We start from the raw sequence: 26751 nt of genomic DNA, 5'->3' as shown, positions 1-26751 counted from the left end.
TCTCCATCGTCCATCACTTGAGATCTTGTGATCACTTACTGCTACTGGTTCCTGTACTGTCAGCCCTATTATGACATCTGGTTCATGAGTGATAATGAGGTCTAGAACTTTCCCTGACATGTTGATACAAATAACAATCATTTAATTGATTTAAAAATTTTGTTCCCCACATGGAGTTTCCTTCTCATTTGCTCCAATCAATTAGAGACAAATTAAAATCACCCATAATAAGATATTAATGCTTACTTGCCCATTCCATTTGCATGTAGAGGTTCTCATCATAATCTTCACAATCACCTGGCCTGTAGATTACTCCCACAACCATTATACCTTTGCTTCCAACTATCTCACACCATACAGATTCTATACTAGCATACGAAACATCTGAATCCAGGAAACCTTTTGTCATGCTCAGGTTTCTTTTGATAAGAATCATGACCCCACCATCCCTTCTATCTTCCCTATCCCTCCTAAATACATTATACAATCATACTGAAACTCATCATCCTCTATTTTCAGGTGGCACTATGTTTCCGTAAGCCCTATTATGTCAGCATTACTTGTCCTAACCAGCAGTTTGAATTCATCGATTTTATTGACAACACTTCTGACATTACTGTATAAATAATTAAGACTTAGTGTTCTTGTATAGTTAACTACACCGACACAACTCTTAAAGTTATTTAAGCTCGCTTCCCTAGCATTAGCTACCCACTCATTTGAAACATTTCAGAACATCTTACTAATATGTTCGGTTGCGGTAACAAACAAGAACTTTTGAGGTATGTGCAAGCTTTACTTTAACCAAAATTATCAGATAAATGCGTATCTATAATACCCTTGCCCCAAACTAGCAGTTTTTCCCTGAACCTTTAAGGTATCTTCAATAATACTGGCAAAAAATTTTGCGCCACCTTTGTTTAAATGTATCCCATCTCTACAAAACAGATTCCTTCTATTACAAGTGCAGGCCAAAATGACAGAAATTTCCTCCTAAAAGCATTGCAGAGTCCTTTAAGTCTTGAGTTAATCTACAAGGTTTTCAGCATATAATCACTCCTATTGTGTCTCTGCAGAACTGCAGACACATAGACATTCTGACCTAACTCGCAAAATTTCTTCAGCATGGTTCTATATTTTTCTAATAAATTGCCAGATTGTGTATGCATAATATCATTAGTCCCTACATGAATAATATTCTCTTTACCTCCCTTAAAATCTGACAGTTTGTTGGTGACATTATTAATAGTTGCTTCCAGCAGACATACCCTGGTTCTAGTCAACCTATCCTTATTATAAAAAATATTTCCTGTTTCCCCTGACAATGGAGTCTCCTAATAGAACTAAGTCTTTTTAAACCAGAGTAGTCTGCACTTGATTATTCTGTTCTGGGACACGAATTGGGGGTAGGTTAACACTTGGTAGGTTAACAGAGTCCCGAGTCCCTGATGAGCTCCCAGTTACATTATTCTAGAGGGAAACTCATTTTTTCAGTGATCAAATTGTCCTGGCAATGCACCAAATTTTAACTTAAGATTGGTATACTCCTTTACAATGGTGACAAAGAAAAGAATCGGCAGGTGAGCTATGATTATTCGCTAGGTCGAGCTTGGAACCACAGGTTTTGCAAAGGATAAAATCATGACTCACCCAGAAATCGCCATCGGCTATTTCCGTATGAGTCATGGTACCCTCTGATGAAGTGTTCAAGGCGGATCTTGTAACAACCATTTTAAAATTTACTAAATGTCAATAAAAGAAACTTTCAAAAAATTATATTTATAATATTATAAAAATCAAACTATTATAGAAAAAAAAAAAGTTATCAAAATAAACTTTACAATATACTAAATAACCTCTGAAATCCTGCTCTACTCCACTAATCCCCTCTTATCTATAGTTCTTTGTTATCACTATGAAGAGCTCCAACAAGACACGTCTGCTTGCCACAAATGCCAACAGTCGAATGACGATTGTTGGCAATGTGACAATTGTTGGTGGAAATTGATGTGAAGTAAACAAAATCAAAATTAAAGTTCTTTTAAATAACAATTACTACTATTTTATATAGATAAGAATATTAATTCAAATATGTATTTGAATCGCTTTATTGTACAATATAAACCTCACTTCAATCACTGGAAATGCAGCATAACTCCTCTGGAATGTTGAAGAGAGGAATGAAAGTCAGCCTTAAAGGGTACGCATAGCAATGACTTCAAAAAATGTTTTGATGTTGAACTTTTTTTTTTTCTGATTAAGTTTTCTAGAGAATTGGTTGATAAATGGAAGAACCATATAAGGGACTGGCTTTCCAAATATGTGCAGTTGGTTACTGAATTGATTAATGATTCTAGAGTTTTTTTTTTTTAAGACTGAGCAGAACTCGTTAAAAGCACACTAATAGATTCTGCAATACAGAGAATTTGATGAGTCATCAGAGATAGCAAGAGCCCCTCTAATGTAGGACTTAGACAGTAGGTTTTTTGCAGAGTAATCTTCCTAGAGTTGGGGCCAATTGTAATCAGTACATCATAAAACAGAGGTGGTTTGCTGGTTTCTTTCTTAACTAAATTTTAATCAAATGGCAAACCCATTATCCCTTTAATGAAATCAAATTTTGGAGTTAATGATAGAATGGCAAAGGAAATTGTCTCTGGAGTTCTCTCATAACTATGCACACTGAAATGGGTGAGAGGATTGGCCATATTCAACCTCCTAGCCAGATGAAATATCTGTCTACTGCATACAACAGTCAGGACTATACACACCAATCTCCATGAAATCAAAAATATCTTCACCTGAGAGAGTATTTATAAAGAGCCTATGCTCCACACAGACGCACGCACGCATACCAATACCAAGTGTGTGTGCATGTGTGCAGTGCTTTATTTCTCACGATCTCTGATGTTCATTAATGATACCAATGAAGATATTTCAAGTCTAATGGTTTAGTCTGCTGATGGTGCAGAGGTGAGAAGTTTCAATAACAACTCAAGGTTATCAAATTCATAAAAGAAAAGTCCTTGTATATGGGTAGCAGTAATCATTACCTACAAAGTTATGATGTAATTTTAGATGATTTAGGATAATAAGTTATGATATAATCTGATGTAAATTCACTTGGCGGTCTAAACACACACTTCTAGAGCAACTCATGCCTCACTTAGTTTTATATATAGAAACTTTCCAAATAGAGAGAGATACTTATCCAATAGTATAAAGTGATGGTTAGGCCATCACTTAAGTATTGCAGGCTTATAAACTACATATTAAAAAGGAAAAGGGCCTGCTGAAAAAGGTACAGAGAGAAATAAGATCAGTCATGGATTCAAGTGGTTATTTTTTTGGGGAAAAACAATGAAAATAAAGTTCTGGGGAGGAAGTGGAGGAAGGCTTGCTAAATTAACAATAAAGCATGCATTTTAATATTATATCATCACCACTCTTAGATTATATAAATCAACAATCAAATTGTTGTTAGGAAGCTTTATCCTATTCTTTTTCATTCCATAAGTGAAGAAAGAAAGGGGGAGATCTTAATAACTGCTAATGTTTTAATTTATCCCATCCATGGACTAATTTTATTTAAAATTATTAGATAGTAACTAACCTGTTCTATTAAGGATGGTGGAGCATCATAGAGGTTTCTCATCATGTACTCAAAAATCAAAACCAATCTGGAAAGGTAAAGAATTTGCAGGTCTTTCATGGTACTAAGAAAAAAGAGAAGGGGGGAAAAAATACTTTATACAAACTGTTTAATTGAATAACATATCAAATATTATGTTTTTAGTTAATACTTCAAGTCACGTGGTGAATTATTTTATAGACAGAATAGCAAATGCTTTTTATATTTTATTAACCATGCCTTATTAATCTGAATAGTTTTATGAACTTGAAGTTTTAAAGAAATGGAAGTTAAAAGAGAAAATTAAAATTGATAAGAGCCCCTTTAGGAAAGGGTGCACTTTTCCACTCGATTTTTAGCACTAGCAAAATTAAAATTGAAAGAGTTTGAGTGTTCTTTTAACATTAAGTTCATAAAGTCATACAGATTAGCAAGGTGGGTTTCATAAAATATAGAACATTTGCTGTTCTGCCCATAAAATGAATAACAGCTTAATGTGAACCTATGTCTGTATTTATTGTTCAAAATGTAAATAGAAGAAGCTGCATTATCAAGCAAATAGCTTTCTATAACTAAATTTTTAAATAAAGATGCATGAACAAGAGTTAAAAACAAGGAACAGTTTATCATGATATGATTACAGCATTCAGTGTGTTACTTTATTACTAAATTTAGTAATCAAGTATGTGTGTGCACGCGTGCGCACACATGCACATCATCATGTTCTCATTCATCTATCACTTGGCAAAATCACTATTTATACTACATTGTGCCATGCAATATTTGGTTGAAGAAGGGGGGAACACTGCATTAAAAGTTACCATCTTTTTGATAGTAACTGATTTTACCTTTACTCACGTTTTGTGATATATTTTTACTGTTTTTAGCATATTATTTGTATCAGACAGTCAACCTTAGAATTATAAAGCCTACACATACAGTTTAAATGCTGAGCTATTCATCTTTGAAAGTTCATGATTCTGCTCCATACAATGCTGATTGATCTCCTGGGGCTGTTCTTTCTTGGGACATAATGGTGTTGTCCTATACTGCTTACTTTACTAGCTGATCATGGTATTTCACAATGGAATGTCTGTTTAACAGGTCGTCTGGCAGTTCATAGTACTTCCTTGGTTCTTGAGTAGCGGATGTCATGATGTTACAGGTATGAATATATAAAGATGCTATTTATGATGAAGATTGTGTTAATAACTTTGTTTAGAGTATGCCACAGTATAATGACAGTGTTGTAAGGATTTTTTTTGAGTAAACTTAATGGTAGCTCCTTCAGCTACAATAATGACGATATCCAAGCTGCAGCTTATGGAACTACTTGGTCCATATTTGGACTCTATGATCTTGGTAATATATTTCTAATTAGAAACTACTGTTTTTTACTGGCTTTTATTTGGATGATTTTGTATATAAGTAGCTGGGTAGCCAATGGTTGGCAGTGTCTGCCAAATACAATAAATAAATAAAAAGAAAAGCACAATATTTTTAGAAGTGGTGTATTTAAGACATTCGGGGTACACTAGTTTCAAAATTTCTCATTATTTTCTTTAAAAAATTGCCCATTTTAAGAACCTGTACTCTACTGTGAAAATTTTCTGAAAGCTGGAATGAGCTGCTCCAAACCATACGGTGGAGGCATAATGGATATTCGAGTTTCTGTAAGAAACTCAATTACATTTGGTTCAAAGACATAAGAGTTACAAAACATTGATCAACCTGATTTGGGAAAAATTTCATTAGTATACAAAGTCAAAAGCAAACTAAGTTTGTAGAAAAGGCATCAAATCTCACATTGTGAAGAAAGCTGCCACAAGATGATCCAATCCTCGACATCGAATAAATAGCACTGCCCCCTAAGAAGAATATTGCCATTTATTTGCATTGGGCAAGCTATTTCAGAGAATGTCTTCTCATTTGTGAGTAACTAGGTGACATAGTGTAAGATAAAAACTCAGTGATGATATGCTTCCATGTTATGAGAGATGCAAAAAGGTGTCCGTACAGAAATTAGGCTCCTTTGCCAACACATGTACGTTGTGTTTTATATGTTCTCATAAGTATTAGCATTAGCTTGTTTATTAGTTATTCGGTTTTTAGGAACATTAGCAACTAAGGCCATATTGCTCCGGGGATATGCGGTGGCCATTCCCTGACCTTTCCGCATCCTCCGCATTTGGTGGCCACGGGCTCGAATCCCGGTCTAATCAAGAAGCGTGTGCTACTCACTGCTGCTAGTGCCCATCTGGCTACGGGCTCCATTAGCATTAGCAGAGGCATACAATGCAAGAAAGCAAGCTTATGCAGCATCAGCAAAAAAAAAAAAAAAAAACTCTCTCATTTCACCCCTCCATTCGTTTAAAATGCCTGTCCAGCTCAACCTTAAATTTATTTAGGCTATTAGCTTCCACAACAAAAGACGGAAGCCTGTTCCACCAATCAGCTACCCGCTGGCTAAAAGCAAATTTCCACACATCTATTCTACAACTATCTTTCCTAAATTTGAAACTGTGCCCTCTCAGGTTCTTAGTCTGAGTAAGAAGAAGAATCCAATCAGCATTCAGCTTGCTCAACCCATTCAAGGACTTATTAGCATTAGCATTGGTAGAGGCATTTGATGCAAGAAAGCAAGCTTATGCAGCATCAGCCAAAAAAAAGTAAATAAATAAATAAATAAATAAAAAATAACAACTTCCACTTCACCCCTCTGTTCGTTCGAAATACCTGTCCAGCTGAGCCTTAAACTTATTTAGGCTATCAACTTCCACGACAAGGGATGGAAGTCTGTTCCACCAACCAACCACCCGCTGGCTAAAGGCAAATTTCCTCACGTCTATCCTATATCTGTCTTTCCTCAATTTGAATTTATGCCCTCTCAGGTGATTATTCTGAGCAAGAGGAAGAATCCCATCAGCATTGAGCATGCTAAAACCATTCAAGGCTTTATACACCTCTATCAGATCACCTCGCTGGTGCGTAGTCTCCAGACACTGTAATTTGCAAAACTCAAGCCTTTCTTCGTAAGAGCACCCCTTTGTTCCATTCACCAATCTTGTTGCCCTTCTCTGTATTCGTTCCAGCATCTCTACATCCTTCTTGAAATGAGGCCTCCAGACCTGTATACAGTACTCTAGGTGTGGCCTGAATATTGCCTTATACAAGGGAATAATCACATCCTTATCCCTTCTAGAAAAATTCCTATATATCATCGACAATACACCATGAGCTACTCTTGCAGCCCGTCTGCACTGCTCAGAAAACTTCATATCTGCCTGCACAACCACCCCCAGGTCCCTTTCATTCTCTACCACTGTCAGTGTAGTACCACAGAGTTGATACGTTGCTCTAGGGTTGCTGTTTCCCATACGTAGTACTTTACATTTGTCAATGTTAAACTTCATTTGCCACCTCTCAGCCCATCTGCTCAACTTTTCCAGATCCTGTTGCAGTAGCATAGTGTCAGTAGTGTCCTTGACAACCCTGCCAACCTTCGTATCGTCTGCAAACTTGGACATTAAGCTTAATATACCATCATCAATATCATTTATAAATACAGAAAACAATAATGGACCCAATACTGAACCCTGAGGGACTCCACTACTAACATTAGTCCACGATGAGCAGTGTCCATTGATTACCACTCTCTGTCTTCTCCCCCTCAACCACCCCTTTATCCATAGCAGCAATTTGCCTCCAATGCCACATTACTCCAATTTCTGCAGCAGTCTTCCATGTGCAACAGTATCAAAAGCCTTTCTAAGATCCAAGTATATAATATCAAAGTTATTCCCTGCATCCAGTTCTTTTGTGACTGCATCATAGTATCCAATCAAATTGGTCAGGCAAGACTTCCCCTTAACAAAACCATGCTGTGTCTGAGCTATAACTGAAGTCTTGTCAAGATGATCCTGCAGTGCTTCTTTAACCAGTGCCTCCATTAATTTTCCGGGAACAGAAGTTAAACTCACAGGTCTATAATTACTTGTGTCGCCCTTTGATCCTCCTTTGTGAATTGGGGTCACATTTGCACATCTCCAGTCCATGGGTACTTCCCCTGAGTCCAAGGAAGCTCTCATAATTATGGCTAAGGGTATGCTTACTTCCTTTGCTGCCTCCTTTAATATAACTGGATAGATCCCATCCACCCCAGGTGCCTTTCTTGTATTTATCTTCAACAATTTCTCCTCCACTTTACTCTCAGTTATTACAAGATTCTCTAGCTTACTGCCAGAGTTGAATACACCTCTGGCATTCCCCTCGCTGAATAACTCCTCATGTGTGAATGTCGATGCAAAATATTAATTTAGTTTGTTAGCTACCTGAGCAGGATCATCAACAGTTGACCCATCGATATCAAGTGGACCAATCTGATTCATCCCCTTCCTTCTAGAGTTTACATAAGTAAAGAACTCTTTGCGGTTTTTCTTTGCATCCCTTGCCAAAGATTTCTCATAATCTGCCTTCGCCTGCCTAACCTCCTTTGTAACTTGGTTAGAGATCAACTTGTATCTATCATAGGATTCTGTGTCACGTGTTAATTTGTACGTATCCCATGCATTTTTCTTCTCTGCCATATGTCTCATTAGTTCATCTGACATCCACTTAGGCCTAAACCTTGAACAATATTTCTTAGTTGGTATGTAAAGCCTAGTAGCTTCCAAGATAAGTTCTTTGAATGCTTCCCATTTTGAATTTGCTGTTGGTAACATCACTAGTAGTTCCCACTGTATAGAATTTAAATACTGTCTCAGTCCATAGTAGTCGCCTTTACGAAAGCAATAACCCTTCCCTTTACCCCTAATGGTAGTTACCTCTTTGAGTAAATCCCACTTCAGCACACTGTGATCACTGCCACCTAGTGGTTCATTTATCTGCAGATTCTTAATGCATGAAGAATCACTGCTGATAATCAAATCAAGAGTATTACTCCCTCTAGTTGCCTCCCGAACATGCTGATGTAGAAAACAATCATCCAATAAATCCACAAAAGCCTTGCTAGTGTGTGAGTGACCAGCCCCCAAATTCCAGTCAATATCTGGGAAATTAAAATCTCCCATTATAAGACTCTCTGATTTACTGGCCCACTCTATTTCCCTGTACAGTTTCTTATTATACTCATCAGAGTCATTAGGCCTATAGCACACTCCTACTCTCAATTTTGATCTCCCAATGCTTATGTCACACCAAACTGACTCGACACTGCACTGTCCAGCAATGTCGACTGGCTTCACTTCCTTGGATTTTATGTATTTCTTAACTAATAGCATAACCCCTCCTCCCTTCCTATCCTGTCTATCCCTTCTGTAGCCATTGTACTCCCCAAATTCCAGTTCTGCATTCCTTATATCTGTGTGACACCACGTCTCTGAAATCCCCACAATATCTGCCTTTGATGTTTTGAACAATACATCAAATTTATTTACTAAACTCCTAGCACTGGTGTACAGGCAAGTATACATGCACCTGTTCTCTTTCTTAGCTACCCTAACAAAAACCATGTGTTTACTTGTACCCCAATGATTCCCAGCAGTCTCTGAAATATCCTGCATCTTATTTTCCAGGCTGCGGCTCATTCCAATAGAAGCAGTGCACGAATCACTTTCACATCTGCCAGTGGCTACTGTTAATCTATTAGTCCTTGTATCCCCCCAATCTAGCAGTTTTCCGACCCACCTAACACTGCCTCGATAGCATCAGCAAACATTCTTGCACCCTTTCTATTTAAGTGTATCCCATCCCTGTAGAAGCAGTCTCTCCTTTTAACAAGTACAGACCAGGCTGAAAAAAATTCTACCCCTTGAGCCTTGCACAATCTTTCCAGGGCCAAATTGATCGACAGGGCTCTAATCAATATACTCCCTCCTATCGTGTCTGGGCAGAATTGCAGACACTTTCAAATTCAACCCTAATTCACAGCTTTTTTTCAACAGTGACCTGTACTTGTTAAGTAATTCCGCCGGTCTCCTACTCTTAATATCATTAGTGCCAACGGGTACAACTATATCACCTATTGTGCCCTTAAAAGATGATATCCGCTCTACAAAGTCATCAACCTTTGTCCCTGGCAGACATACAAAGGGTACTAGGAAAGTTTTGCAATATGACGCAACAATGAATCACAGGAAGCTGCTTGTTGCTGCATGTTGAGACATGTTCATACGTGCATAGTAGCCGCCGCGCCAAGTCGATGGGCTCAGTTATTCATTAGTAGTGAGAGTGTAAAGTGCTTGCGATGGCATCGTGGTCACGAAATGAGATAAGGACAGTTTTGCGGTATAATTTCGTGCGTGGTTTAACCATAGACCAGTGCTTAGAAGAAATGACTCTTGCACTAGATGATGATTGTCCACATCGTACAACGATATTCAGGTGGTATAGAGAATTCCAAAGGGGAAATTTCACTCTGGAGGATTCTGAGAGGCCGGGAAGGCCACGAACGTCAGTTACGGAGGAAAACATTACTGCTGTGAGGAAAATGATTGACGAAAACAGGCGAGTGACCTACCAACAGATAGAGGATACTTTGGGCCTAAATGCACCAGCAATTCGTTCGATTCTGCAAGATCATTTGCACGTGAAGAAACTTTGTTCTCTCTGGGTGCCGCATCAACTGACTGAAGAGCAGATGACACGACGTGTGACTTGGTGCCGGGAGATGTTAAAAAAGTTTGATAAGGGACAATCTCGGTATGTGAACAACATCGTGACAGGTGACGAGACTTGGCTGTACTATTATGATCTGCCGACCAAGGCTCAAAACAAAGTTTGGGTCTTTGATGATGACGACACACCCGTAATTGTCAGAAAATCCCGATCTGTAAAGAAGAAAATGATAGCTGTATTTTTCAAATCGAGTGGAATTGTGGAACGTGTCGTTTTGGACACGCAGAAGACAGTCACAGCTAAGTGGTATACTGAACAATGCCTGCCTAAAGTCATTGGATCTATGAAGAACCTGCGGCCAAAGTCAAGAATGGACACCTGGTACCTCCATCACGATAATGCTCCAGCTCACCGCGCCAAAGCCTGCACCGAATATTTGACCACGACAGGACTGAAACTTCTCGAGCACCCTCCCTACAGTCCAGACCTTGCTCCCTGCGACTTTGCACTGTTACCGCATGTGAAAATGAAGCTAAAAGGGAGGCGGTTTTCCAGTGATGAGGACCTTCTACGGGCTTGGGACAACGAGTGTGCTTTACTCCCTAGTGAAACTTGGCAGAACTGGTTTAAAGATTGGTTTCGGAGGATGGAGAGGTGTATTGAATGTAGAGGAAATTACTTTGAAAAAATTAAATAAACAAAGCTGTATTGCAAAACTTTCCTAGTACCCTTTGTACCCTGGTCCTATTCCACCTATCCTTTTTACAAAGCATGTTTCCCGTTTCCCTGACAATAGAGTCGAGTCACCAACAACTACTAGTTCCTTTGGGAACAGCGCATTCTGCCTTGGGGGCTGCCGCTGTGTTGAGTGATGACCAAGTGCAAGCTCTGGCATTGGTGTGGGCAGCTGAGAGCTTGATGGTCCCCTCACTTTTAATCCTTCGAGGGCATCCACCTTGTCCTTCAAGCTCTCATATAGGCCCATAACAACGATGAGTTTTCGCCTGATTTCCTTACACTCCTTGCATTGCGCGCGCGCACACGCACACACACATCCCCCATGGCAGTATCATGTCCCGTACCCGACTGCTCCACAAACATCAAGCAAGTAGTGCATTTTAATAGGCTGTGATTCAGAGGGCAACTGCCCCCCTCAGTTCTCCCCTGAGCCACAGCACTCCCATTAGCTTGAGCCTTTTGCTTTGCTGCTCTGGTCTGAGTCATGATTTCGATTTAATTTCAATAAAATTTCAATTTCAGTACAAAATTAAAACCCTAAACTTATATTCCAACACAGTTATAACGCTATATTTATGTTTCAGTATAGAGTGTTATCTACGAAATCCCTTTATATAACTTCCGTATCAAGTTAAGTATTAATTATTTATTTTTTACTAATTATTTATGTTACGTAACCCAAGTCGTTATATGTATAGTTAAAAGTACAATTTAATTGACAATGAAGTTCAACAAGATTAATTATCTGATTAATTGACAATATTATGTACCATACTATACTATATTAAGCTTATGCTATCTATTATAGCGTACCAATGGTGGCAATTTACGAACGGTAAATACATGGATTTGATACCCTTTCCGATACTAAGTAATACCTACAAAATCTCTATCTAAGTTACTTTAAACTAAGTATCGTAAATAGGAATATAAAGCTACTCTAGAAAATAAGTTAATCTGCCAATTTAAGCTAATAAAACAGAAAATAAATCAGAAAAAACTTCTCTGTTCCAGGAGCGGCAAAAATGTACGTCTGCACAGGCTACTCTCGTTCTCATAATGCATCTTATACACCTCAATCAGATTGCCTCGCAAGGTGTCTACTCTCCAGGCGCTGCAACTTGCAGAACTTAAGCCTTTCTTGGTAAGAGTTTCTTTCCCTTTGTTTCCCCTCACCAGTCTTGTTACCCTTCTTTGTACTTGTTCTAGCAACTCTACATCCTTCCTAAAATGAGGCCTCCAGAACTGTACACAGTGCTCTAGGTGTGGCCTGATCATTGCCTTGTATAATGGGATAATCACCTCCCTGTGCATGCTAGCAAAATTCCTATATATCATTGACAAGACTCCATGACCTCCCCTGGAAGCCCGTCTGCACTGCTCAGCGAACTTCATATTTGACTGCCAATTATCCACCCCCCAGGTCTTTTTCCTTTCCACTTTCCTGAGTGTAGAACCACACAGTTGGTTTGCATTTGTCAAGGTTAAACTTCAGTTGCCACTTCTCAGCCCGTTTTCCTAACTTATCTAGATCCAGTTCGAGTAGCATACTGTCGTAAAGACAGTATGCTACTCGAACTGGATCTCGAACTGTCGTTAACAACCCTGCCAACCTTTGTATCATCTGCAAACTTGGACATTAAACCTGATATACCTTCAACAAAACAACAATGGGCCCAACACAGAACCCTGGGGAACTCCACTAACAACATTTATCCACAAAGAGCAGTATCCATTGATTACCACTCTGTTGTCTCTCACTCAACCATTCCTTTATCCATTGTAGCAACTTACCCTTAATGCCATACCTCTCCAATTTGTACAGCAGTCTTCCATGTGCAACAATATCAACAAAAGCTTTCCTAAAATCCAAATACATGATATCAAAATTATTTTTAGCATTCAGTTCCTTTGTGACCACATCATACTATCCAATCAAATTGGTCAGACAAGACTTCCCTTTAACAAACCCACACTGTGTCTCAACTATTACTGCAGTCTTGTGTAGATGATCCTGCAATGCTTCTTTAACCAGTGATTCCATTATTTTCCCTAGAACACAAGTTAAACTAACAGTTCTGTAGTTACTTGTGTCACCCTTTGAATTCCCTTTGTGAATTGGTGATACATTAGCACACCTACAGTCCATGGGGACCTCCCCTGAGTCCAAGGAAGCTCTCATAATTATGGCTAAGGGTTTGTTTACTTCTTCTGCTGCCTCCTTTAATATAACTGGATAGATCCCATCCACCCCAGATGCCTTCGTTATGTTTAACTGCAACAATTTCTCCTCCACTTTGCTCTCAGTAATCACAAAATCACTTAGCGCTCTGTTATTGTTTGATAAACTTCTGGCACCCCCCCTCATTGAATGACTCCTCGTGTGTGAATGTAGATGCAAAATACTCATTTGGTTTGTCAGCTACCTGAGCATGATCATCAATAGTCAATCCATATATGTTAAGTGGTCCAATCTGATTCATCCCTTTCCTTCTAGAGTTTACATAAGTAAAGAACTCTTTACTGTTTTTCTTTGCATCCTTTACCAAGGATTTCTCGCAATCTGCCTTCATCTGCCTAAACTCATTTGTGATACCTCTTACAGACTAGTTTATACCTGCCATAGGCTTCTGTGTCACCTGATACTTTATATGTATCCCATACATTCTTCTTCTCTTCCACAAGCCTCATTAATTCATGTGACATCCATTAAGGCCTAAACCTTGAACAGCAATTCTTAGTTGGAATGAAAAGCCTAGTAGCATCCAAAATTAAGTCCCTGAAGGCTTCCCATTTAGAATTCAACATTGGTAACATCATCAGTTTATCCCACTGTACAGAATTTAAAAACTGATTGAGACCACTGTAGTCACCTATATGAAAGCAAAAGCCCTTCCTTTATCCTTGATGGTAGTTACATCTTTAATTCCCACATCAGTACATTGTGATCACTGTCACCCAGTGGTTCCTTTATCTGCAAATTCTTAATGCATGAATAATCACTTTTGATAATTAGATCAAGAGTATTATTCCCTCTGGTTACCGCAGAAAACAGTCATCCAATAAATTCACAAAAGTCTTGCAAGTGAGCGAGTGATGAAGCCACAAGTTCCAGTCAATATCTGGAAAATTAAAATCCCCCACTATAAGGCGTTCTGATTTACTGGCCCACTCCATTTCTCTGAACAATTGCTCATTATGAGGGCACTGCTATAAATGTACTGTAGTTAGCATTAGCATTTTATCCTTAGTAGAAGCATATGATTAATAGCATTAATAACTGAGCATTAATAAATTAAGCATTAATAACTGAGAGGAAAGTGGAGGAGAGATTGTTGAGGATAAACATAAAAAAGGCACCTGGGGTGGATGGGATCTATCCAGTTATATTAAAGGAGGCAGCAAAGGAAGTAAGCAAACCCCTAGCCATAATTATGAGAGATTCTTTGGACTCAGGGGAGGTACCCATAGACTGGAGATGTGGAAATGTAACCCCAATTCACAAAGGAGGATCAAAGGCTGACACAAGTAATTATAGACCTGTTAGTTTAACTTCTGTTCCAGGTAAATTAATGGAGGCACTGGTTAAAGAAGCACTGCAGGATCATCTAGACAAGAATTCAGTTATAGCTCAGACGCAGCATGGTTTTGTTAAGGGCAGGTCTTGCCTGACCAATTTGATTGGATACTATGATGTAGTCACAAAAGAACTGGATGCAGGGAATAACTTTGATATTATATATTTGGATCTTAGAAAGGCTTTTGATACTGTTGCACATGGAAGACTGCTGCACAAATTGGAGCAGTGTGGCATTGGAGGCAAACTGCTGCTATGGATAAGGGGATGGTTGAGTGGCAGAAGACAGAGAGTGGTAATCAATGGACACTGCTCAACGTGGACTAATGTTATTAGTGGAGTTCCTCAGGGTTCAGTGTTGGGTCCGTTGTTGTCTTCGGTGTTTATGAATGATATTGATGATGGGATATCAAGTTTAATGTCCAAGTTTGCAGATGATACAAAGGTTGGCAGGGTTGTTAAGGACACTACTGACACTATGCTGCTGCAACAGGATCTGGAAAGGTTGAACAGATGGGCTGAGAGGTGGCAAATGAAGTTTAACATTGACAAATGTAAAGTACTACATATGGGAAACAGTAACCCCAGAGCAACGTATCAACTCTGCGGTACTACACTGACAGTGGTGGAGAATGAAAAGGACCTGGGGGTAATTGGGCAGGCAGATATGAAGTTCTCTGAGCAGTGCAGATGAGCTGCAAGAGTAGCTCATGGTGTCTTGTCAATGATATACAGGAATTTTTCTAGCAGGGATAAGGAGGTGATTATTCCCTTTGTATAAGGCAATGGTTAGGCCACATCTTGAGTACTGTATACAGGTCTGGAGGCCTCATTTCAAGAAGGATGTAGAGCTGCTGGAACGGGTACAGAGAAGGGCAACAAGATTAGTGAATGGAACAAAGGGTTGCTCTTATGAAGAAAGGCTTAAGTTTTGCAAATTACAGAGTCTGGAGACTAGGCACTGGCGAGGTGATCTGATAGAGGTGTATAAGGCTTTGAATGGTTTGAGCATGCTCAATGCCAATGGGATTCTTCATCTTGCTCAGAATAATCACCTAAGAGGGCATAAATTCAAATTGAGGAAGGACGGATGTCAGATAGATGTGCGGAAATTTGCCTTTGGCCAGCAGGTGGTTGGTTGGTGGAACCGACTTCCATCACTTGTTGTTGAAGTTGATAGCCTAAACAAATTTAAGGCTCAACTGGACAGGTATTTCGAACGAACGGAGGGGTGAAATGGGAGTGGTGTGTTGTTTTTTTTTTTTTTTTTGGCTGATGCTGAATAAGCTTGCTTTCTTGCATCATATGCCTCTACTAATGCTAATGCTAATGATGCAAAAAAAGCAAGCTTATGCAGCATGAGCTAAAAAAAAAAAAAAAAAAAAAAACGCGCCCATTTCACCCCTCCATTCGTTCCAAATACCTGTCCAGCACAGCTTTAAATTTATTTAGGCTATCAACTTCCAAAACAAAGGATGGAAGTCCGTTCCACCAACCAACTACCTGCTGACTAAAGGCTAACTTCCGCACATCTATCCTACATCTGTCTTTCCTCAATTTGAATTTATGCCCTCTCAGGTGATTATTCTGAGCAAGAGGAAGAATTTCATCAGCATTCAGCACACTCAAACCATTCAAGGCTTTATCCACCTCAATTGAGGTGATCACCTAGTCTCCAGACACTGTAATTTGCAAAACTTAAGCCTTTCTTCGTAAGAGCAACATTTTGTTCCATTCACTAATCTTGCTGCCCTCCCCTGTACTCGTTCCAGCAGCTCTACATCCTTCTTGAAATTAGGTCTCCAGACCTGTACACAGTACTCAAGGTGTGGCCTGACCATTGCCTTATACAAGGGGATAATCACCTCCTTATCCCTGCTAGAAAAATTCCTGTATATCATTGACAAGACACCATGAGCTAATCTTGCAGCCCGTCTGCACTGCTCAGAAAACTTCATATCTGCCTGCACAATTATCCCCAGGTCCTTTTCATTCTCTACCACTGTCAGTGTAGTACCACAGAGTTGATAATTTACTCTGAGGTTACTGCTTCCCATATGTAGTACTTTACATTTGTCAATGTTAAACTTCATTTGCCAACTCTTCAGCCCATCTGCTCAACTTTTCTAAATCCTGTTGCAGCAGTGTACTGTCATAAGTATCCTTAATAACCCTGCCAACCTTCGTATTGTCTGCAAACTTGGACCATTAAGTTTGATATACCACCATCAATATCATTTATAAATACAGAAATCCACAATGGACCCAACACTGAACCCTGAGGAACTCCACTAATAAAATTAGTCCACGATGAGCAGTATCCATTGATTACCACTCTCTGTCTTCTCCCACTCAACCATCCCTTTATCCATAGCAGCAATTTACCTCCAATGCACACTGCTCCAATTTGTTCAGAAGTCTTCCAAGTGAAACAGTATCGACAAAAGCTTTCCTAAAATCCAAATATATGATATCAAAGCTATTTCCTGCATCTAATTCCTTTGTGACCATATCATAATATCCAATCAAACTAGTCAGGCAAAACTTTCCCTTAACAAAACCATGCTGTGTCCGAACTATAACTGAAGTCTTGTTTAGTTGATCCTGCAGTGCTTCTTTAACCAGTACCTGCATTAAATTTCCTGGAACAGAAGTTAAACTAACAAGTCTATAATTACTTGTGTCGCCCTTTGTTCTCCTCTGTGAATTGAGATCACATTTGCACATCTCCAGTCCATGGGTACCTCCCCTGAGTCCAAAGAAGCTCTCATAATTATGGCTAAGGGTTTGCTTACTTCCTTTGCTGCCTCCTTTAATATAACTGGATAGATCCCATCGACCCGGGGTGCATTGTTTATGTTTATCTTCAACAATTTCTCCTTCACTTTCCTCTCAGTTATTACAAAATCATCTAGCTCACGGCCAGAGTTAAACTCACCTCTGGCATTCCCCTCCCAGAATAACTCCTCATTTGTGAATATAGATGCAAAATACTCATTTAGTTTGTTAGCCACCTGAGCAGAATCATCAACAGTTCAACCATCAATATCCAGTGGACCAATCTGATTCATCCCTTTCCTTCTTAGAGTTTACATAGGTAAAGAAGTCTTTGTTGTTTTTCTTTACATCCTTTGCCAAAGATTTCTCATAATCTGCCTTTGCCTGCCTAATCTCCTTGGTGATTTGGTTACAGACCAGCTTATATCTATCATAGGCTTCCAAGTCACCCATTAATTTATATGTATCCCATGCATTTTTCTTCTCTGCCATATGTCTCATTAGTTCGTCTGATATCCATTTAGGCCTAAACCTTGAACAATATTTCTTAGTTGGTATGTAAAGCCTAGTAGATTCCAAGATAAATTCTTTAATGCTTCCCATTTCGAATTTGCTGTTGGTAACATCATCAGTTGGTCCCACCGTATAGAATTTCAATACTGTCTCAGACCACCATAGTCGCCTTTACAAAAGCAAAAACCCTTCTCTTTACCCTTGATGGCAGTCACCTCTTTGAGTAAATCCCACTTCAGCATACTGTGATCACTGCCACCTAGTGGTTCCTTTATCTGCAGATTCTTAATGCATGTAGAATCACTACTGATAATCAGATCAAGAGTATTATTCCCTACAGTTGTCTCCCGAACATGCTGACATAGAAAACAATCATCCAATAAATTCACAAAAGCCTTGCTAGTGTGAGTGACCAATCCACAAATTCCAGTCAATATCTGGGAAATTAAAATCCCCCATTATAAAACTCGCTGAATTACTGGCCCACTCTATTTCCCTGTACAGTTTCTTATTATACTCATCAGAGTAATTAGGCCTATAACACACTCCTACTCTCAATTTTGATCTCCCAATGCTTATGTTACACCAAACTGACTCGACACTGCACTGTCTAACGATGTCGACTGGCTTCACTTCCTTGGATTTTATGTGTTTCTTAACTAATAGCATAACCCCTCCTCCCTTCCTATCCTGTCTATCCTTCCTGTACACATTGTATTCCCCAAATTCCAGTTCTGCATTCCTTATATCTGTGTGACATCTGCCTTTGATGTTTTGAGCAATACCTCATTTTCATCAAATTTATTTACAAATTTATTTTCATCAAATTATTGGTGTAAAAGCAAGTATACATGCACCTGTTCCTATTCTTATCTACCCTAACACAACCCATGTGTTTACTTGTACCGCAATGACTCCCACAGTCTCTGAGATACCCTGAATATTGTTTTCCAGGCTGCTGCTCATTCCAACAGAAGCAGTGCAAAAATCATCTACACCTTTGCCAGTGGCTACTGTTAAACTATTAGTCCTGGTATCCCCCCCCCAAGATAGCAGTTTTCCGATCCATCTAACGCTGCCTCGATAGCATCAGCAAATATTCTTGCACCCTTTCTATTTAAGTGTATCCGATCCCTGTAGAAGCAGTCTCTCCTGTTAACAAGTACAGACCAGGCTGAAAAAATTCTACCCCTTGAGCCTTGTACAATCTTTCCAGGGCCGAATTGATTGAAACGGCTCTCATTATATACTCCCTCCTATCGTGTCATGGCAGAATTGCAGACACTTTCAAATTCAACCTTCATTCATGGCTTTTTTTTCAACAGTGACCTGTACTTGTTAAATAATTCCTCCGTACTTCTAATCTTAATATAATTGGTGCCAACATGTACAACAAATATCACGTTTTGTGCCCTTAAAAGATGATATCCGCTCTACAACGTCATCAACCTTTGCCCCTGGCAGACATATCCTGGTCCTGTTCCACCTATCCTTTTTACGTACCATGTTCCCCGTTTCCCTGACAATAGAGTCACCAACAACTACTAGTTCCTATGGGACCAATGCATTCTGCCTTGGGGGGTTGCCGCTGTTGTGTGGGATGATCGAGTGCAAGCTCTGGCATTGGTGAGCAGCTGAGAGCTTGATGGGACCCTCAGCTTAGATCCTTCGAGCACATCCACCCTGTCCTTCAAGCTCTCATATAGGCCCATAACAATGCTGAGTTGTAGCCTGATTTCCTCATACTCCTTACATCGTGCATGCACAAAGACATCCCCCTTGGCAATATCATGTCCCATACCTGATTGCTCCAGAAACATCAAGCAAGCAGTGCATTTTAAAAGGCTGTGATTCAGAGGGCAACTGACCCCCCCCCCAGTTCTCCCCTGAGCCACAGCACTCCATTTAGCTTTAGCCTTTTGCTTTGCTGCTAGTCTGAGTCATGATTTCGATTCAATTTCAATAAAATTTCAATTTCAGTACAAAATTATAACCTTAAACTTGTATCCCAACACTATATATTGTTAAAATGTTAAAAAATGCTATCATTTTTTATCCCTTTCACCTCTTTTTTTGAAGAAGCATTTATTCTTTAAAGTGTCCTATACTTTTTCCACGGTATATACAACTAATCTGACGGAATGAACGCCGTTTAACTTTCGATTTCGTAGCAGCAGTCAGTCGCCGCCCTAGAGGGAAGTTGTTGAAACAATACACCGCGTTTAGTGCCCAGAGCAATTAAATGACGTCAGTCATCCCTCTCCCCGACGGCAAAGGGCAGTCCAGTCCGCATATGCTTAATTGCTCACGAGCGAAAAGAGCAGATTACGACTTTGACAGAAGAGCGTGAGAAATTAGAACATGAGACATAATCCCTTACGAAATCGAAACTAATAAACCCAATGACTATCATTCTAAAATTCTGTTCGTAAAAGTATATTGATTTATGTTCGATGACGCGATTTCAAAACAAAGGAAACTGCCTTACACAAACATGGGATTTCCTTTCTTCCTACAATATTTCATTTTCAGTTGCATCAAATTTCCAAAGTTGACAGTCCCCAAGTTAGTTCCTCGCCCCACATTATTAACCCGTGAGGTCAGAATGGAAAGGGGAAAACCAGAGGTATTTATATGAAAAAGGGGAAAGAAAAGGGATCTTTTATCTTTGGACAGTCTTACGGTAGGTTTCTGAGTTTGCCAGGTTGAAAAAGTTAGAGAGCAGATTCAAGAAGAAGCGAAAGATTAAGTCGGCAGAAAGAGAAAGTTAAAGTTAGCCCAGAATCATACGCATGGATAAAAGAGCAGGACTAAGAAGCGCCGAGAAAGAAAGACATTTTGTCGGTAAGTGATTAGCCTTTTTCTGAAACAACATAAACTCAACCATTCGAAATTAATCATACTTTTCACTTGCCTTAAATTCACACACACACACACTGACCTCTCTTCTCATTAAAGTAATTCTGACAAATGTATATCTATTTTTATAGTTAGAAGTTAACAGTAAGCACGAATTGTCCAATTAGTTGTTTTAATACTAATTATAATTGTTATGTTGACAGATGTAATAATGGAACAATTGTATGACATAACTGTCATTAGCGATTATGAATTCTTGCTAGAGAATTAGTGGAAAAGCCACATGAAACATTACAAAACTGTAATACTGCTAACAGCAAGATAATACTTGTATTCAGTTAATTTACCTAACAATCACATACCAATTAATCTAAGCTTTGACCAGTTCAATTAACTCATGTATATGACATATGTTTAATAAATCTTGTTTTGTTGATCATTTTGCCTTGTGACAATTCTCTGATACACATAATTTATATAATTATTGAGTAGATTTTGAGTTGGAGTTATACGGGCTCAAGGTTCAACTTAAGGAGAACCTTTGAGTTAATCATAATGCGATCTTGATGCTGCGGGCTTATTCTTATTTAAGTCTGAGTGGGCTTGAGGGTGCAAGATTTTGTCCTAATCCAACTACTAGGTTATCATTTGAAACCCAGGTCTTCTGGAAACACATATTAGCGTGCAGCCTTGTCAGAAGCCGACTGATTCATAGAGAACGTTATTTAGGCAAGCATGCACGTTAAAACAGAAGGAAACCTGTGGAACAATATATATATTTTTTCAGTAAGAAAAAATTATACTCGAGTATTATCTTCGAGTTCCGTTATATAACTTCCGTATCAAGTTATGTATTAATTAATTATGTTACTTTTGTAAAATCTAAGTCATATGTATTTAGTTAAAAAGTACAATTTAATTGACAATGAAGTTTAACAAGATTAATAAATTTTACTGATTAATTGATAATATTATATACTATACTATACTAAGCTAACGCTATCTAGTTCGGATATAACGTTGTATCGTATAACAATGGCGGCAATTTACGAACAATAAATCTACGGACACTTATGTATTAATTAACTTCCAAAATCTCACTATCTCAATTCAGAATAAACCAAGGATCTTGACTATGTCTATAAGCTACTTTTAGAAAATAATTTAATATAACAATTAGTCAATAAAGCGGCTAAATATAGCTAAAAAGTTTTGCAGCTCCGGCGAACTTTCCGTTCGCCGGAGCTGCAAAACTTGTAAAACACATGGATTGGATACCCTTACCGATACTAAGTAATAACCTACAAAATCTCTATCTAAGTTAAAATTTAAACTAAGTATCGTAACCAGGAATATAAAGCTACTCTATAAAATAAGTTAATATGCCAATTTAAGTTAATAAAACAGAAAAAACTTGTCTATTTTCTGGAGCCGTAAAAACTCCGTCCGCCCAAGGCTACTCTTGTTCCCAAAAATCCCGGTTCTGAATTAGTCCTGAATGGTGGAAACTTTTAGAATTGTGGATTATTCAAGAGATACATTATTTTAAAAATAACACTGGTGTTGTGTAATTTGGAGGTGCTCAGAATTTCAAGGATTTATGATTAACTTCTGAAAAGTAAATATGTAGAGAATAATTATGAATCAAGTTGGTTGTTGGTTATTAGGAGCATTAAGGCCATATTGCTCCGGGGATATGCGGTGGTCATTTCCTGACCTTTCCGCATCCTCCGTATTTGGTGGTCACGGGCTCGTACCCTATGAATCAAGTAATTTGGTTAGAAAGAGTTCAGAAATAATAGAAGATTCAACAAAATTAGAATCGAAATAATTTTGACATCTCATTATTAGCACATGAAATAACATTAGGATGCTTTGCATCCGAAAAAGGATGCCTTCGCATCCTTTTTAGGATGGCATCCTGGATCCTTTTTAGGATCCAGGAAAAAAAAAAAAAAAAAAAAAAAGGAAGCCGCCTAACAAATAGGAAAAGGCGCCTCTGTAGCCAGGTGGGCAGGAGCAAGTGCGTAGCACACACTTCTTGATTAGACCGGGGTTCGAGCCTGTGCCCACCAAATACGGAGGATGCGGAAAGGTCAGGGAATGACCACCGCATATCTCCCTGGAGCAATATGGCCTTAGCTGCTAATGCTCCTAAAAACCAAATAACTAACAAACAAATAGGAAAACTATGGTATATCTGTTGAAAGTGAAAACTTTCTCTCAAGGCAACTGGTAATAATTAAAGCTCTCTTGTTGAGAAAATTCATTAAAAAATTAAGGTTATCTCTGGAAAACAAAAAAAAAAAAAAAACACCTTTGATATCATTCCCTTCCACTTAACAGTTAAGTGGAAGGGAAATGCCAACTTAAATACCAAATGTTAAGTGCCTGATGTAATCTACTTTTTTTCTTCAAAATGTGCCACAATCCACCATCTCAAGAATTTCGTTGCGCGTGGTTATAAAAGTTAATCATACACATTGAAAAATGTTGTTTATAAATGTTAAAATTAAATACAATTCAGAACTCTTATTTTAAATTCATACATATTTAAATTTTTAATTTATGTGAAGTTTGTGTCTTCATGTCGTCAGCCAAGCTTTCAAAATCAGGGGTATACTGTGATACGGCCAACCATAAAGAATCTTCTGTATGATGCATGTCTGTAAGAGTAGAGCGATTCTTCATCTTTGTTTGTTTCAAATACAAAAAGGCTGATTCACATAGATATGTGAAACCAAAACAGGAATTTAAAATTTCACTGCATTTTTTTACATTTGGCTGCTTTCCTCATCAAACATATTTCCAAAAGTCTTTTTTCTGATGATCTGGCTTTTAGGAAGATATCGTTTTGCAATGTAACAATTTCATTTTCAAGTAATATTTTCTCCACGTGAAAAATCTCAGCAATTTTTTCGGCAATTTGTTTTGTATCTAAGTCTACATTAAATGGATAAGAAATACATTGAACAATGTCTTCAATTGTTTTAAAATCGCTGAATCTGGTTTCAAAATCATCCACAACTTTCTCAATTTCAGAAACATATTTCTCACTATTAAATTCAAAAACAGGATATTTTTGCAAATTTGCAAAATGATCGAATTTTTTTTTTTCTTGGAGATCCATAGCCATTGCCAAAAATTGATATTTATATGCAGAAATACTACTAATCATGTCACCCACATTTTTATTTTTTTCTTGTAATTCCAAATTCAGATCACTTAATTTATTGGTAAAATCTGCCAAAAAAGCCAGATCACACTCTATCTTGTAGCTGTTGATAATCATCTCCCCCCTTTGATCAAACATATTTTTTAAATTTCTTTCAGAAAGTTTCGAAATCTCTGTAGAAACTTACTTCGACTTAGCCCCTCAAATCTGTGTGTAATGTCAGATCTGGTTCATTTTCATTGATTTGCATTTTGAAGTCTCCTTTGAAGAGATTGTCCTCTGATGGAATTCATGATTTTGAAAGCTATGCCCACAACAGTTTTAGTATTTAATCTTTCACTGGCTAACACTTGTTGGATGATATAGTGGTAACTCAAAAAAATCTGGGTATTCGTCATCCTTTTGGCACAATGAGATGAATCCATTAAGATGCCCTGTCTTTGCTTTAGCTCCATCTGTTGTTATTGATACGAACTTAAATAATGGTAATTTAATTTTTTCAATAAAATTTTTGAATGCGTTAAATATATCAAGACCTCTAGTTCTTTATTTTAATGAAACCATACCCAGCAGTTCTTCTCTAGTGGCAGAATCATCGAAAATGATACGAATAAAAAAGAGCAATTGAACCGTATCACTGAAGTCTGTAGATTCATCCAGTTGTAGTCTCCTTTGAAGGACACAAAATTAGCAATAATTTTACTCATTTTTTCGATGCGTAGCATCACAGTATTTCAAGATAATTGCAGATCTTGAAGAGCACTTTTAATTTCATTTTTGTTCTTAAAATTTTCAAATATAAAATCTGTTATTTCTAAAAATGCATCTTTGATGAATTAACCATCAGAAAATGGTTTGCATTTTTTTGAAAGAAGATGACTCACTTTAAATGATGCTAGTTACTGCTTTAGATTGTAAATTAGATGTCGTGAAGAAATTTTGTTGTGTGAATAATCTGGATTTAAGTTCTTTTTATTTATTTTTTATAAGGTCACTATTAAGTGAAAAATCCGATTGGTATTTACCATGAAGTGCGTTGAAGTGCCTTTCTAAATTTCCTTTTTTGGGTATAGCCAAGGAAGCATTGCAAATCAAACATGTTTCTTTTATTACAAAAAAGGATTCTAGTTCCCACTCTTGATGAAAATTATACGTTTCTCTTTTTCGTAGTATTCATTTTAAATCAAAGGGTATTAAATTAATGTATAAGTACTGTCCAGTTATTAATATTAAGTAAGCTAAATAAGAATTTAACGTACACTATGCTCTCCACAATGTAACTGCGTGAATTTTCACTAGACAAGCCTAATGGCTGTGTGGCAACAAGAGTAGTCACGGATTTGTAGTAAACATATGCAGTGGGGTGCATAATAATAATAATAACATTTAGATTTTGACTAATCTATTTTTTTATATACAGGGTGTCTCAAAAATATTGGTACAAACATTTAGGGGAGGTAGATAACATCTAAAGGAATGTGAATTGCATAGGAACCCATAACTGGAAACGTCACCATAAGTCAGTAGACAGCGTTGTTCATCAGTTCGCGAGAGGGAAAATTTCTGGTTTACTCATTCAAGCAGTAGTCGCCGCACGAAGAGCATGCATCGATATACGAACTGTGAGCTGGCAGACATGCACCTAGTGTATGGATCAGCAGAGGGCAATGGACGAGCCGCTCAACGAATTTATGGAGAACGCTTCCCAGATAGACATGTACCGGACCACCGTTTGTTTGTGCGTGTGCATCAAAATTTGTGCGCTTATGGGTCATTTAGAGGTAACAGGAGTAGTGTGGGCAGACCACGTTCGATGCGAACTCCTGCCATGAAAGAAAGTGTGTTGAATGCCGTCCAGAATAATCCTACTACCAGCACACGTGCTGTTGCCTCTGCCTTAGGAGTGTCTCATTGCAGTGTACAGCGTGTCTGGCACGACGATTCCTTACACCCCTTTCATCTCCAAAGGATTCAGTTACTGCTCCCCCAAGATCATCCTGCACATGTGGCTTTTGTGCAGTGGTTTCTCCAAGAAAGTGTTCAAGACTTGAATTTTCCAGCCTATGTTTTGTTCATGGATGAGGCTTATTCAATCAGCACAATGCTCATGTGTGGGCTCATGACAACCCACACGATGTGTGCCCCCATGTGGCACAACATCGCTTCACAATAAATGTGTGGGCAGGTATGGTCGGTGACTGCTTAGTCGGCCCATACCTGTTACCATTCCACATGAACTCTTCTAAATGTCGGATCTTTCTTGAACAAGTTCTACCAGGGTTACTTGACGATGGTCTAGCAAATGTGAGATGCAACATTTGGTTTCAACATGACGGGCCGCCTGGCCATTATGGAAGGTGTGTTCGTGACCATTTGAACAGGCATTTTGGGCGTCGATGGATTGGCCGGGGTGGACCCGTTGCCTGGCCCCCATGCTCACCCGATTTATCGAGCCTTGATTTCTTTCTGTGGGGGGGCCCTCAAAGCAATTTTGTATAAATCGCCTGTGGAGACGGAAATGGATCTCGTGGCGAGACTCGTCTGCGCTGCTGCTACTGTCAAAGAAACTCCAGGTATGTTCGACCGTGTCTGCCAATCCATGCTATGTCAGTGTACACATGCATCACGTCTCATGGTGGAACCTTTGAGCATCTGTTGTAACATCATGAAATGCATCCATCTCGTACTCCATTGTTAATATTATGTCAAATAAATGTTTGCCACTAATTACTGTCTTGTGTCATTTCTGCTTTTTGTGCCTCTGCTACTACTTTCCCGTGACTTTCCGGTTATGGGTTCCTATGCGATTCACATTCCTTTAGATGTTACCTACCTCCCCTAAACGTTTGTACCAATATTTTTGAG

General features: G+C 38.5%; 1 protein-coding gene across 1 annotated transcript in view; it reads right to left on the bottom strand.

The window, feature by feature from the left end:
* poe (E3 ubiquitin-protein ligase-like protein poe) overlaps positions 1-26751 on the bottom strand; it is an 849790-nt gene that overhangs the window by 612898 nt on the left and 210141 nt on the right. Inside the window, exon 19 of the mRNA XM_090388478.1 lies at positions 3614-3716. Within this exon, the coding sequence (XP_090244604.1) occupies positions 3614-3716 (103 nt within the window). The remainder of the gene's footprint in view (positions 1-3613; positions 3717-26751) is intronic.

Source organism: Mastigoproctus giganteus, chromosome 14 (genome assembly GCF_048544385.1).
Source record: "Mastigoproctus giganteus isolate SK-2022 chromosome 14, ASM4854438v1, whole genome shotgun sequence".
In the NCBI taxonomy this organism is placed as follows: domain Eukaryota; kingdom Metazoa; phylum Arthropoda; class Arachnida; order Uropygi; family Thelyphonidae; genus Mastigoproctus; species Mastigoproctus giganteus.
This window is presented reverse-complemented; position numbering and strand designations above follow the sequence as displayed.